At 41.7% G+C, this 12,746-nt stretch overlaps 1 protein-coding gene across 1 annotated transcript in view; it reads left to right on the top strand.

Annotated features, from left to right (window-relative positions):
- GMDS (GDP-mannose 4,6-dehydratase) overlaps positions 1-12,746 on the top strand; it is a 575,388-nt gene that overhangs the window by 457,409 nt on the left and 105,233 nt on the right. Inside the window, exon 8 of the mRNA XM_025446227.3 lies at positions 9,253-9,371. Within this exon, the coding sequence (XP_025302012.1) occupies positions 9,253-9,371 (119 nt within the window). The remainder of the gene's footprint in view (positions 1-9,252; positions 9,372-12,746) is intronic.

The raw sequence follows: 12,746 nt of genomic DNA, 5'->3' as shown, positions 1-12,746 counted from the left end.
AGGTTAAGTCCTGGAGCCGGTGTTTGAACACAGGAGGATCTGATTCCAAATTTGAGCTCCACCCAAAAGCAGTGGTTCTCAGTGTGGTCCCCAGACAGTGGGCTCAGCTTAGCCCTGGAACTTCTCAGAAATGCCCATCTCAGGCCCCACCTCAGGCCTAGTGAATGAGAAACTGGGCTGGAAGAAGCCAGCAACCTGTGTTCGGGCCTTTCAGGTGATTGTAATGCACCCTAAAATTCAGGAGTTCCTGCCTCTCCTCTTCAACACTGCCTTTCCACATACCTGTAAGGGGCTCTCTAGGTACTTGCTCCCCAGGTAGGCTGAATACCCAGAGAGGTGGTATTGTTGCCCGTTTGTATGGGTTCAAGGCAAACATTCAAATATAGGTGCTCATAAATTAGGAGCTGGTCACGCTGCTTTTCCGGCTGTCTCCTAGTTGATACCACTGATGAAATCACCGCAGGGAAAGTCAAGAGGTGGAGACAGTTACAAAGGGGGGAAGAGAGGAGGATTATTCCTACAGCTCTGCTGCCGAGATGGGGGGGCCTCCATGAAGCCCTTCCAGAAGCTGTGGCAGCTGGAGCAAACAGACTTAGGGCGAGCATCACGCAGTACCTGGACCCTCCCTCCCTACACAAGGCCGACCGACTCCGGGCCTGGCCTCTGACCTGCAGGTGGTCACCCCGCTGCATGTGCTCACTGAGCACACCCAACATGCCCAGTCTGAACTGAGATGCAGCAAATAAATGCGAGATACGTGCTGGACCTCAATGACTTAGCACACAGAAAAATAATTTAGAATATCTTGATATTTTGTGTTGAAATGATCACATATTGTATATATTGGGCTAAATGAAACCTGAAAATTAGTTTTGCCTTTTTACATTTGGAGTGTGGCTAACAGAAATTTTTGAATTCAACATGTGGCTTACATTTTATTTCTATCGGGCAGCATTGCTTTAGACTAAGCTGGTAGTGTCCCATCTCCATCTCCCTAATGCACATAATAGGGTGCGTGTATCGTCTTTATTTACTGGCAACAGTGATTATCAAACCTGGAACTGAGAGAGGTATAGCGACGCTAGGACCTGTTACTCAGGGAGCCCAGAACCAGCCCAGGAGTTGGATTCCAAAGGTCAGAGTCAGACCAAGGCACAGGACCAGGTGGTGGGCAGGCTTGAGGGATAAGGTCACAGAAGAGTCAGAGCTGGCTTCCCAAGGATGTGTTCAGGCCAGAAAGCACGAGTAGGGAGATGGACAGTCAGGTGGTCATGAGTATAGAGTAACTTCCGGCTGCGCGCCCACAGCTTTTATATTGTTCCTGCTGAGCCAGGAACTAATTCTAGGATGGCTTACCTGGGTATGCGAGTGGGAACAGGTAATTGGAAACACCTGGGTGAGGTAGGTGGCTGGGCACGCTCCAGGAAACAACCACTTCTGGGAAGTATATTGTGACAGTAATGATGTTAGGGCCAAGTTAGAGCATTTGTTAAATTGCAGTGACCTGAAAGTGAGTTTCCATATTCCAGGTGTTAGTCTGTGAGTTACTGTTGCCCTCTCAGAAACCTAACACCGCACCGTGTTCAAGATAGACGGAGCTCTATGCAGAAACTACAGGCTGAAGCAATAATGCTTATATTAAAGGCAAACATGGTCATTTCATTACTGTATTGAAACAATCAGCTTATGTTACTGTCTTCACAAGATAGCCCTTTGCAAGTAGATTTTTTTCTAGGGATGCCTACAATAATGCCTCCCATTAGACAGGACCTTTTGCACTGCGACTCTGCCATTCTCATCAAGGGGGAGATATGTTTCCCTTTTGCTAAAATTTGGGTTTACCGGGTAACCAGGGGTATGTAGAGGAAGTGACTCTGGGTCACTTCCAGGCCAAGGCCTCATGAGGCCTTGCAGCTTTTGCTTTGCAAAAAAACTTGGGCAAGATGATGAGAGACCCCAGGTTTGGGGGACACATGAAGGAGAACTGAGGTACATTTAGTGCCAAGGACCTAGACCTGTGAGGGAAGCGGGTCAGATCCCCTCGACCACAGGGAGCAGAGATGAGTCATCTGCCCCGAGCCCTCCTAAGTTTCTAGCTCACAGACTCCCAAGCAATAAAGAATTTTAAGCCCCTAGGTTTTAGGGTGGCTTCTTAAGCAGCATGAGACAAGTGGGTTTATTTGTATGTGGAATTTTCATTAAAGTCGTTTTGCATATTATTTATATGGTCACATCAATAAAATAATTCCGTGTGCACTCAGAACATGTTATGCCAAACATACACACAAGCTGTAGATTTTGCTCAAGTTCCTTTTCGATCCTAAACGGCCACAAAATGATATGACATAGGAATGCAGACTCTGTTTACAGACGCCCGCTTCTGTGCTGCAGAGTGGCAGGGAGCCACCACTGGAGGAGGAACCAGTTTTGCCATCTGTGGTGTAGCCTCCGAGCTGAGAGGCGACGCAGATTGTGATCTGGAGGGAGGGGCAGAAAGGAAGCAATAACTGCCAGGTAGCACTAGGGCAGCCTGGGATGGACGGACTGTTCTGTGAGCCGCACTCGCCGACGAAGTGCTGAGAAAGGAGGGCGGCCGTGTCCGGGGCAGGGAACAGAGGGCTGCGAGAGAGGTTGAAACGCAGCCACGGGCTGCCCTCGATGTGCTTTCCTGGGCCTCCTCCGGGGACTCTTCTGCACATACCCAGCCTTGTTCACATAGTATTAATAATCACTGGAAGACACTACCCCCAGGATCTATACCTGACGTGGGAGTGAAGAGAGGACTGCAAGGAGAAGAAAGGGGGCAAAACAGACGAGTAGCACATACCATGAGGAGTATTATTCAAAGAAAGATACATGACTGGAGCTCGGTTCATTCCTTTCCATCGATTTCAGAAAATCATACACAACATGTTTTTATTCAGTTTGCTAAAAGCAAAGATGAGCAAATTACAGTCCATGGGCCAGTTGACTGTTTTTGTAAATAGTGTTTTATTGGAACAGAGCCATGCCATTTGTTTCTGTTCTGTCTCTCTGGCTGTTCTCGCACTGCAGTAGCAGAGTTGAGTAATTGTGTCGGGTACCGTATGGCTCACGAGCCTAAAATATTTACTGCATTGCCCCTTAAGAAAAAGTTTGCTGACCCCTGGCTTAAAGAAAATAAATGAAAGAGTGAAGCTGGAAATAATCAGGAAAGACAGGGAAGAGACAAAGCAAATTGGTCCAGAAACTGAAGCCGCATTAGCAACAAAATTTAAAATAAGTGTTACTGAAAACAATCAGGTGAACCGGCAGGAAGAAACCATACAAAATAATACGGAAAAGAACGAGTGTAAAAATGGTTAGGGAGGGTATAATAGGCATAGAAGAGAGAAGAAAGGAGATACAACATGAGCATAATTGGTGTGCCTGAAAAAGAAATGCAACAAATAAACGAGGGAAATATACTCAAAGATTGATAGGAGAAATAAATATGTAACTTGAATCTGCATATTGTATGCCTGAAAAATTGATTCAGAATGATTAACACAAGACTTGGAGCTTTTAGGTTTTCAGTCCTCATTCAGGGATGAGAAAAACTAACCCCCAGCCTTGGAATTTGTGGATCGGCGTACCTGGCTAGAGTGAAGGCACCAAGGGCAGGGCAGATTTTGGCACAGCCTTTTTCTTTTGGTGCATATTATACCAACATAGGATAATGTGCTACCAACAAAAGTTAGAAGTAAGAGCTCTCTTGCTTTCTAAATTGTGTTTTTGTTGTTGTTGTTTTTATTAATTTATTATCTAATGATTCCTTTCCTCTTCAGTAACTCAGTATCTTTCAAGTGTCTAGAGGGCTCTGAATCAAAGGAACCCTCAAACCAGAGTATTTTTGTCCATAAAGAAAACTAATAGATTGAGAAGTCCTCAAGGCCAGCCACTGGTTTTATGCGAGATGTTTTTCTTAATATATAGTTTAATTTACATAGTTAAGTGGTACCTGTCTCCCAACTGTGTCATAGTCGTGGGCAGTCTCCCATGCCCTCCTGTTCGAGGGTTACCTCGGACCAACCTCCGTGGGCACTGCAAAGCACAAGGCCTGACCTAGGGCCAGACGACTGGAAGTCCTAACCCAAACCATGAATACCAGGCTGTCGCCATGAAAACGGCTACTGAACAAAGTTTAAAGACAAAAATGTATGTGAATGGAGCCATAGTTGGCATTTTTTATTGGGAATTTTAATATCCATTTGTTCGAATTCCTATGATTTTTATTAGAATTATTTCATAGACTTTATCCCCTGAAATAAATATATATGTAGTTCCGTTTTAAGATTATTTTTATGACAGTAGCACATAAAGCACAAAGCACAGGGCTGAAACAGCAGCAGTCAAATAAGCATAGTTAAACATAACCTTGATTAACAAATCTTGTTATTCATGGATGACAGCTCAGTTAATAAGTGTTTGTGGCTTGGATACTGAACTGGAGGTTAATGGCGAGGTGGAAGCAATTGTAGAATCCAGATTTTTAAGACAAACACACATCACACCCCAAAAGGCATGCATGGAATCAGGTGTAGTTAGTCGGCTGTGGTGATGTACTTTGGGTGTTCTCCTTCACTGGTCCAGCTGTGAACAGCCTTCGTAGCTACCGAATCCAGGAAGGAAGACTGGTCCTTCGCTGCCTACTTCGCAGTTCATGATTTGTAATGGTGAGAGAGTAGATTGTGGGAGGCAGTGTTTTTACTCGAATTTTCTACAGTTTTATTTTGACTTCTTTAAATTAGATCTATACAACAGATAGGTTCTATCTGTAATTACGCAGTTACGAGAGAACACATGTCCAGATTTAGCTAATATTTATAACTACCTCCACTCGGCCTTCAAATGTCAATGGGGTGGTGTCAGATTTCTTCTCTACTTCATGTGCCTTAAAAGCACAGTGAATGCGAGACATGATTTGAAAACTGCACTGTCCCTTTGCCATTAAGGGACATTCTTATGTTGAAGAATCTGAAGCCTCGGTACATTCCTTAGCTGATTGTCTTTCCTCCCTGTGGGATGGATTAAAAAGCAGGAGATTTTTTTGTTTGCACTGGTGATCAGGTCACGGCTGAAAGTAAATAAGTATCTGAGGAAGTGGATAAGTCAGTCATATCCTTAAAGGGCACTGAAAGAATGTGGGAAGACTCTCCTCTTTCTCCTTCATTCCTTGAGAAACAAAGAGAGAGGACTGACATCTAAAACACGTAACCTCAAAACTGTTTCTGTAGTCAGAACCCAAAACCGCGTGGTGATTTGATCACAGATTGTGGCCTGGCTGTGTCATGGGTCATGTGTTCAGCATGTGAACAGGAAGGTGAGAAGTGGTGAGCTTTTGCCTCAGTTGTACCATCCATCAGAGAATAAATGGACCAAATCAACGTGTGCAGCTGTCTAAGGAGGTGAATGGCTGAGTACTTCTCACACAGGGGCCTTTGTGTCCTGGACATGATCTAGCATCATGATGGGATGCACTGGGCCTCGGCTTTGTGGCAAATTACTAACCCATTATCACACCAGAACACAAGATCATTTATCTTCTAATCCAGAATGTCACCTGTTCTTCATTTACCAGTCAATAACCATTCATTATGCTCAGTGGAAATTTAAACAAAGCCCTTTCCCTCTGTTAAAACCAGTAAACTATTCAGTAATAACAAATAAATCTGGAGTTGTATATCCTTTCCCTTCCCATTCCCAGACTGGAGTCTGGTACAATATGAACTTTAGAGGAAATGCCTAGAAATTGATAGGTCAAAGGCCGCAGATAGTCTGATGGAAAAGAAAAGAGCGGATTCTTGGCACTCACTTTAGTGAAAGTGAGAGGCTCCTACTGATCCCCAGATTCCTGTCGGGGAACAAAACAAGTACCAGGGAACTTGTGCCCAGTGTTTAAAGTAATCCACTATTAACCAGTAATCATATTTTCTCCTTTTATTTTTAGCAAGCTCTTGCCTTCTTTCACATGACTAAAAATATAATTTTTTCAAAACCATTCTAGCGCACCATAGTGTTTCAAAAGAAATAAAATAAGCTGAGCAGTCCTGAAAGACCTATTTTAAATGTTATTTTTAGAATGGAAATTTGAGTAAAACACATGTAAGTGTATACACTAATCCCTCAGAAAAATGTTCAAATAGAAATTCTAGCCAGAAGCATAATTTAGTTTTTCCTACAAACTTTGGAAGTATTTTTGAAGACAGCCAAAACAAGTGTGTGTGTGCGTGCGTGTGCGGGTACGTGTGCGCTCAGGGGAGCCGGGAGGGTCAGCGCAGCTGGGGAAGGTTGGCCGAAGGGAGGCTCAGTTGAGGCCAGCGATACCCTGTGCCGTTCGTCCCACGGCAACTCAGTGACATAAGGTGCGTTCATCCCAGGGACCAGGCCTGGGGTGCTCGGAGAGGCCAACTTCCAGACAGATGGGACCAGAGGACGTTCCAGGCCGCGGGAGCCGCAGAGCGCCAGGCCCCCCCGGCCTCCGCCAGTGCCCGGTGCCCGGGCCCGCGACAGCAGGGGCCCCCGGCCGCCTTCCCGGCCCACGCCTCCTCTCAGCCTAGCGCCGTCCTGGAGCGCAAGGGCCCCGCGTGCGGGGAGGCACAGAGGCTTCCTGGGCTGTGCCCGAAGAGGCCATCTTGCGGTGTGTGCCTTTTAAGAATGATCAAATTTTATTATCAATACTAATTTAACTAGTGTGAATTTTGAAAGTGTTGTGACTAAATTCATCAGCTGTCATCTCTTCATGCGAAAATGACCCTTGCAGGTGATGCATCAGTGGCAGGACGCTTCTCTAGTTACTTCCCAGGGGTCACTGACCTGAGTCTACTGCCATTGCCCCCACCAGTGTGCCCACCGCCAAGACACATAAAACTGCCAAAAGTCTCATCTTCCAGAGTAAAAATATGATTTAAAAGTCTTAAGATAGGGGCGCCCGGGTGACCCAGCGGTTGAGCGTCTGCCTTCTGCTCAGGCCGTGACCCCGGAGACTCAGGATCGAGTCCCGCGTCGGGCTCCCTGCATGGAGCCTGCTTCTCCCTCAGCTCCTCCCTGTGTCTCTGCCTCTCTCTCTCTGTCTCTCTCTGTCTCTCATGAATAAATAAAATCTTAAAAAAAAAAAGTAAAAATAAAAAAAATAAATAAAAGTCATAGGATAGACCAAAAATACAAAATATTCACAAGAAATAACTTCAAGTAAAAGAGAAATATTTGTTTTTTATTTTTTATTTTCTAGAAGGATGCTGCAAATTCAAATGAGTAAAGAGGAATTAAACTTTTTTGGGTTACATCCTCTGAGAAAAAATAAGCTGCCTGTTGGCCTCAGCAACTGATTCTTCAGCTTACCTGATGGCAGCGAGGGAGACTGGTTGTGTAACCAGCACAGTTTTCTTTAAATGTTAGAACAAGAGTTTAATACACATAATATTGGGGACTGTGTTCTAATGAAGTGCCTATTATTTTTACCTATTTTATTTTGAAAAGTGGGTGAGAATGATGGAAAAAAAAAAACCCAGTTGTTGTTTTGGGCTTGGGTTTTTCTTAGAGGCATACCGCAGTCAGGTATGCGCTATACTTTTGGTTTTTTAATCTACATCTTCAGTCTGTGTAACAAAATCATGAATATTAATGTAGAGTTCCAAACTATAGAGACTACAGTCGTGTGTGCTACTGGTAATCGTTGTTATAACCGAGTGGAGCCAGGCTGTGACCCTTGCCACTCATTTGTGCCTCACACCTGCAGCTGCCCTGTTTCCCAACTAGACTTCTCGTTCCTGTTGACGACGTGCACCAGTGTGATGCACGCACTGAGCACTTGACCTTGAAACGCTGCCTGAAGAACCCCGAACTCTGGTGCAGACATTCTCGTTGCCACTCAAATAACTTTTTAAAAGTGCCAGTACTGTGTGTTATGTAATTGTTTTCCCTTTAATGATTCTTGATTACTTTGCTTTTTGATGTTGACACACTGGAAAATTTCCAACTTTATTGTTAGGAAATTTGGTTCTACTTTTGACGAAAATCATCTGTCTTTAAATGACTTTTTCTTACCTTCCACCCATGATATAAAGGAAAATTGGGCAATTCTTTTTAAACTCATCTTTTCTTAAACATACTACAAAAAGTTTTGGGTCACCTGGGTGAGTAGTTAAGCATTTGCCTTCGCTCAGGTTGTGATCTCAGGGTCCTGGGATCCAGCCCCCAGGTGGGTTCCCTCCTCAGCAGGGAGTCTGCTTCCCCCTATCCCTCTGCCCCTCTCCCTGCTTATGCTTTCTTGCTCTCTCTCTCTCTGTCAAATAATAAATAAAATTTTTTTAAAAAGTTTCTTTGCCACAGGTGCTCTTGAACATCTTTTTGCCCTAAATCATAGCCCAAGGACTACTGTGTGAGAATCAAGATACCTAAAACATGTCATCCAGTCTACTGAGGCTGAACCTCTGTGTCCCAGGCATCTATGCTGAGACGTTCCCCTGATGATCCTGATGCACATTAAAGTTTGAGAACCACTGTGTTTAGAATATGGTGTTAAATTCATGATCGTTTTCTAGCCGTACATGTCAAAGTATTCAAACAAGGAGGCCATTTGACTGAGGTGCCTTTTAATGCCTTCATAGCCTATGTAAGTGAACCAAACCTCAGCCAGAGTCCGTGCACTCAAAACCAGCACAATGATACTTAAGAACAACAAGTCACAAACCTTCTGCTTTTTCAAACAAGACAACTCTAAACTGTTCCCAATCACATAATGTCTTTACTTTCCTTCAGTGTCTGCTCTCCTGTTTCTAGTCCCTGTTGGTGCAGTGCTCCTAACCACCCTTGGTTTAGTGCTGCCTTATTTGAACTGATGTATGCTCCAGTAAACTCTTGGGGAAAAAATGTTTAATGTGCCTCAGTTTACCTTTTACCAATTATGCGTGGGGTTGTTTTTGCTTTTGTTTTTGTTTTTTGTTTTGTTTTGTTTTGTTTTACAGATTTATTCATTTTAGAAAGAGTGCATGTGTGGTGGGGGAACAGGGGGAGAGGGAGAACTTTAAGCAGACTCTGTGCTGAGAGCAGAGCCCAGTCTGGGACTTGATCTCAAGACCTCGAGATCATGACCTGAGCTGAAACCAAGAGTTGGTTGCTTAACTGACTATGCCACCCAGGCACCCCTCCAATTACGTGTTTTTGATAACATTATATTTCTCAAGTGGCAACTGGATACAACTCTACCTTGGATTTGCCTTTCTCTCTTTCTAGGCTATGTGGCTGATGTTGCAGAACGATGAGCCAGAGGATTTTGTCATTGCTACTGGGGAAGTCCATAGTGTTCGAGAATTTGTAGAGAAATCATTTTTGCACATTGGAAAAACTATTGTGTAAGTATGAGTTGATTTCTGGCCATTTATCAGACATTTACTGGCAAGTTTGTGTATGTGCTTGTTATTCCACCTTGGTTTTGTCTTTTTACCTTTTTACTCTCTTGTAAAGCAATACATGGAATTTCAGTGTGAAACAGGGACTTTGTTCTTTACTGCATCCAATCCCAGTTATAGTTTATCTTCTTGTAAAATTTATAAAGGTTTTCAATTTTTTAAATTTCAACTTATTACTATGGTTAACACAGTTTACTGTGATTTTACTGTAGGTAATTCTACTCTAACCAAATCAGTGTGATAATATTATACAATTGTTTTTAATACTTTCATCTATATTTTAAAATTTTGAAACCACAAAAAAACTTAGAGAAACATTTCAATCCATTACAAACAATCTTCTTATCTTTGACCTGTTGAGATTAGGTTGCCAACCCGATGCCCCATCACTCTGGACTTTTGAGTGTATTTCCTATAAACAATGGCATTCTCCTACATAAACACAGTACAGTCATCAAAATCAGGAAATTCACAATAAGTTACTACTGTCTAATCCTCAGATCTTATCTGAGTTTTGCCAATTGGGCCAATGCTATACTTTATGCCAAAATGATCTAGCTTGTAACCATGCATTGCAGCATTGCATTTATGTGTCGTGTTACACAAATTTTGAAGCCAGATTTTTATTAGAATGTTTGAAAGATTGTCAGAAATCCTTTATTACAGTTGGAAATTTTCCTTTTTTGGTAATTTTTTATTGTAAAATATATATAGATAAAACAGTTTGCTATTTTAACCATTTTTAAGTATACAATTCAATGACATTAAGTATATTCACAATGTTATGTAACCATCACCATCGATCTCCAGAATTTTTTAATCTTCCCCAACTAAAACTCTGTACTCGTTAAACATTAACCTTGCCATTCCGCCCCCCCCCCCCCCGCCCCCCGCCCCAGTCCCTGGCAACCACCATCCTACTTTATATCTCAATGAATTCACCTATTCTTGGTACCTCATCTAAACTGAATCATACAAGATCTTTCCTTCAGGTTTGGCTTATTTCACAAAATTTAATGTATTCAAAATCAATCCAGTTGTAGTCTGTATCAGCATTTCATCCCTTTTTAAGGTTGAATAATATTCTATTATATTTATGTGCTACATTGGTTATCCATTCATCTTTTGTCGAACATTGGATTGCTTCCAAATTTTGGCTCTTGCAAATCATGCTACTGTGAATGTAGGTATACAAATATTCATTTGAGTCCCTCCTTTCAGTTCTTTTGAATATATACTTAAGAGTTGAATTCCTGGGTCATATGGTGATCATGCTTAACTTTTTTGAGGAGCTGCCAAACGGTTTTCAGAGATTCATTTTTGAAACATAAGAAAGGACTTCTAGGGATCCCTGGGTGGTGCAGTGGTTTAGCGCCTGCCTTTGGCCCAGGGCGGGATCCTGGAGACCCAGGATCGAATCCCACGTCGGGCTCCCGGTGCATGGAGCCTGCTTCTCCCTCTGCCTGTGTCTCTGCCTCTCTCTCTCTCTCTCTCTCTCTGTGACTATCATAAATAAAAAAAAAAGAAAGGACTTCTACTTTGAGCTATGTTAGGATGACAGAAATCAGATTTAACCATCTATCTTTAAAAAAAAAGGAAACTACATAAAACATGAAATAATTGTTTTAGACATTGAACAACAGGTAGTCTAGGTCTTTGATCCTGCTAGAAAAGAAACAAATGAGATGAGCCCTGCAATCACTCTGGGCCTCTTCCTGTAGGCACTGTCTCAACCCTAGATCATGGAAAAGGTGCTCCAACCAACAAAGAAAACAACTGTTTTGCTGATTTGAAAAGGTGGAGGTCAGAATTCAGAGAGTTTGAGTCACCTAACATTATGGGGCAGAGTACTAGAAAGGTGGGCTCTACAAAGAAAAAAGAACTCCAGAAATCTGTATAAAGACCCCATTCAGTTTGTACTGAATAATAAGATGTAGATGTGCTAGAAGAAATTCCGTAAGCTCAGATAAAGAACTACCTGGAAGCTACAAACTGAATATTCCTCAGAGCTTACTCAAGTCTGGGAGGCATTTGCATTTCAGCCAGCCTTAATGGGGAGACCTTGTTCATCAGAGAAGTGATACAGATTCTAGAGGGCTCTGTGTCAGTGATATGGCTAATCCTGAGCGTTATGGCAACTACAGACTTAGGCTAACAAAATTTAAATACAAAATTAAAAAGGATCAAACTTGGCACAAGGAATAGCCCTCCACACCATAACAAAGCCCAACATTCTTCAAAAGAAGACTGTAAAAACTAGAATCAACAACATAAAATTCTTAACATTCAGCATTCAATAAAAAATTCATAAGAGTATCAAGAAGCAGGAAAATATGACCTATAACTAAGAGAAAAATCAATGAGTAAAAACAGTCTGGGGAATAATAGAGATGATGTTTTAAACATTCAAAGATATTAAAATAATGGTTATGCTCCAATATTTAAAGAAAAATAAGTTTAGTGAAGAGATGAAATGAAAAATTCATCTGTTGGCATCAAGAGCAGATTAGATACTATAGCAGAAAGGATTGTTGAACCATAAGTACAATAGAAATGATCCAAGATGAAACACAAAAAAAAGGAAAAAAAAAAAAAAAAGACTGGAGAAGGAAAAAGAAAACAACAACTAGAGTCTCAGGGACAATATCAAACACCTAACTGCACCTAACATGCAGTCCCAGAGGAAAAAGGGGATAGGGCACAGAGAAAGAATTAAATATTGGCCAAAATTTCCCCAAATTTGGTATAAAAAAAAAGTAAAAATCACAGATCCTTAAGAGACTAATATATCCCAAACAGATAAACACAAAGAAAATTTCACCAGGATACACCATAGTCAAATTACTGATAAAAAGCGCTAAAGAGAAAATCTTAAAGGCAGCCCGAGAAAAAAAGAGAATTACTTACAGAGGAACAGATAAAAGAAAGTTTTGTTATCAGAAACTGTGTAATACAAAAGACAACGGAGTGACATCTTTAAACCTACAGCCTAGAATTCTATATCCAGGGAAACTGTTTCAAAAATGGAGGTGAATGAAAGACTATTTTCGACAAACAGAGGGCTGATATAGTATATTGTTAGCAAATATTTAGACAAAAGGAAAATGATACGAGTTCAAAGAAGTGGATCTCTATGGGGGAATGAAGATCAAAAGAAACAGTAAATATGTGGGAAAGATATAAAAGTTTTTTTCCCCTCATTTTAAAATTTCTTTAAAAGGTAATTGGTTGAAAGCAAAAATTGTAACAATATATTATGAAGTTTCTAGTATATATAAATAAATTATATGACATTAGTAGCATAAGGTATGGGGCAGG

The sequence above is a fragment of the Canis lupus genome, chromosome 35 (genome assembly GCF_003254725.2).
Source record: "Canis lupus dingo isolate Sandy chromosome 35, ASM325472v2, whole genome shotgun sequence".
In the NCBI taxonomy this organism is placed as follows: Eukaryota; Metazoa; Chordata; class Mammalia; order Carnivora; family Canidae; genus Canis; species Canis lupus.
Note: the sequence above shows the minus strand (reverse complement) of the source record. Positions and strands in the feature narration are given on the sequence as shown.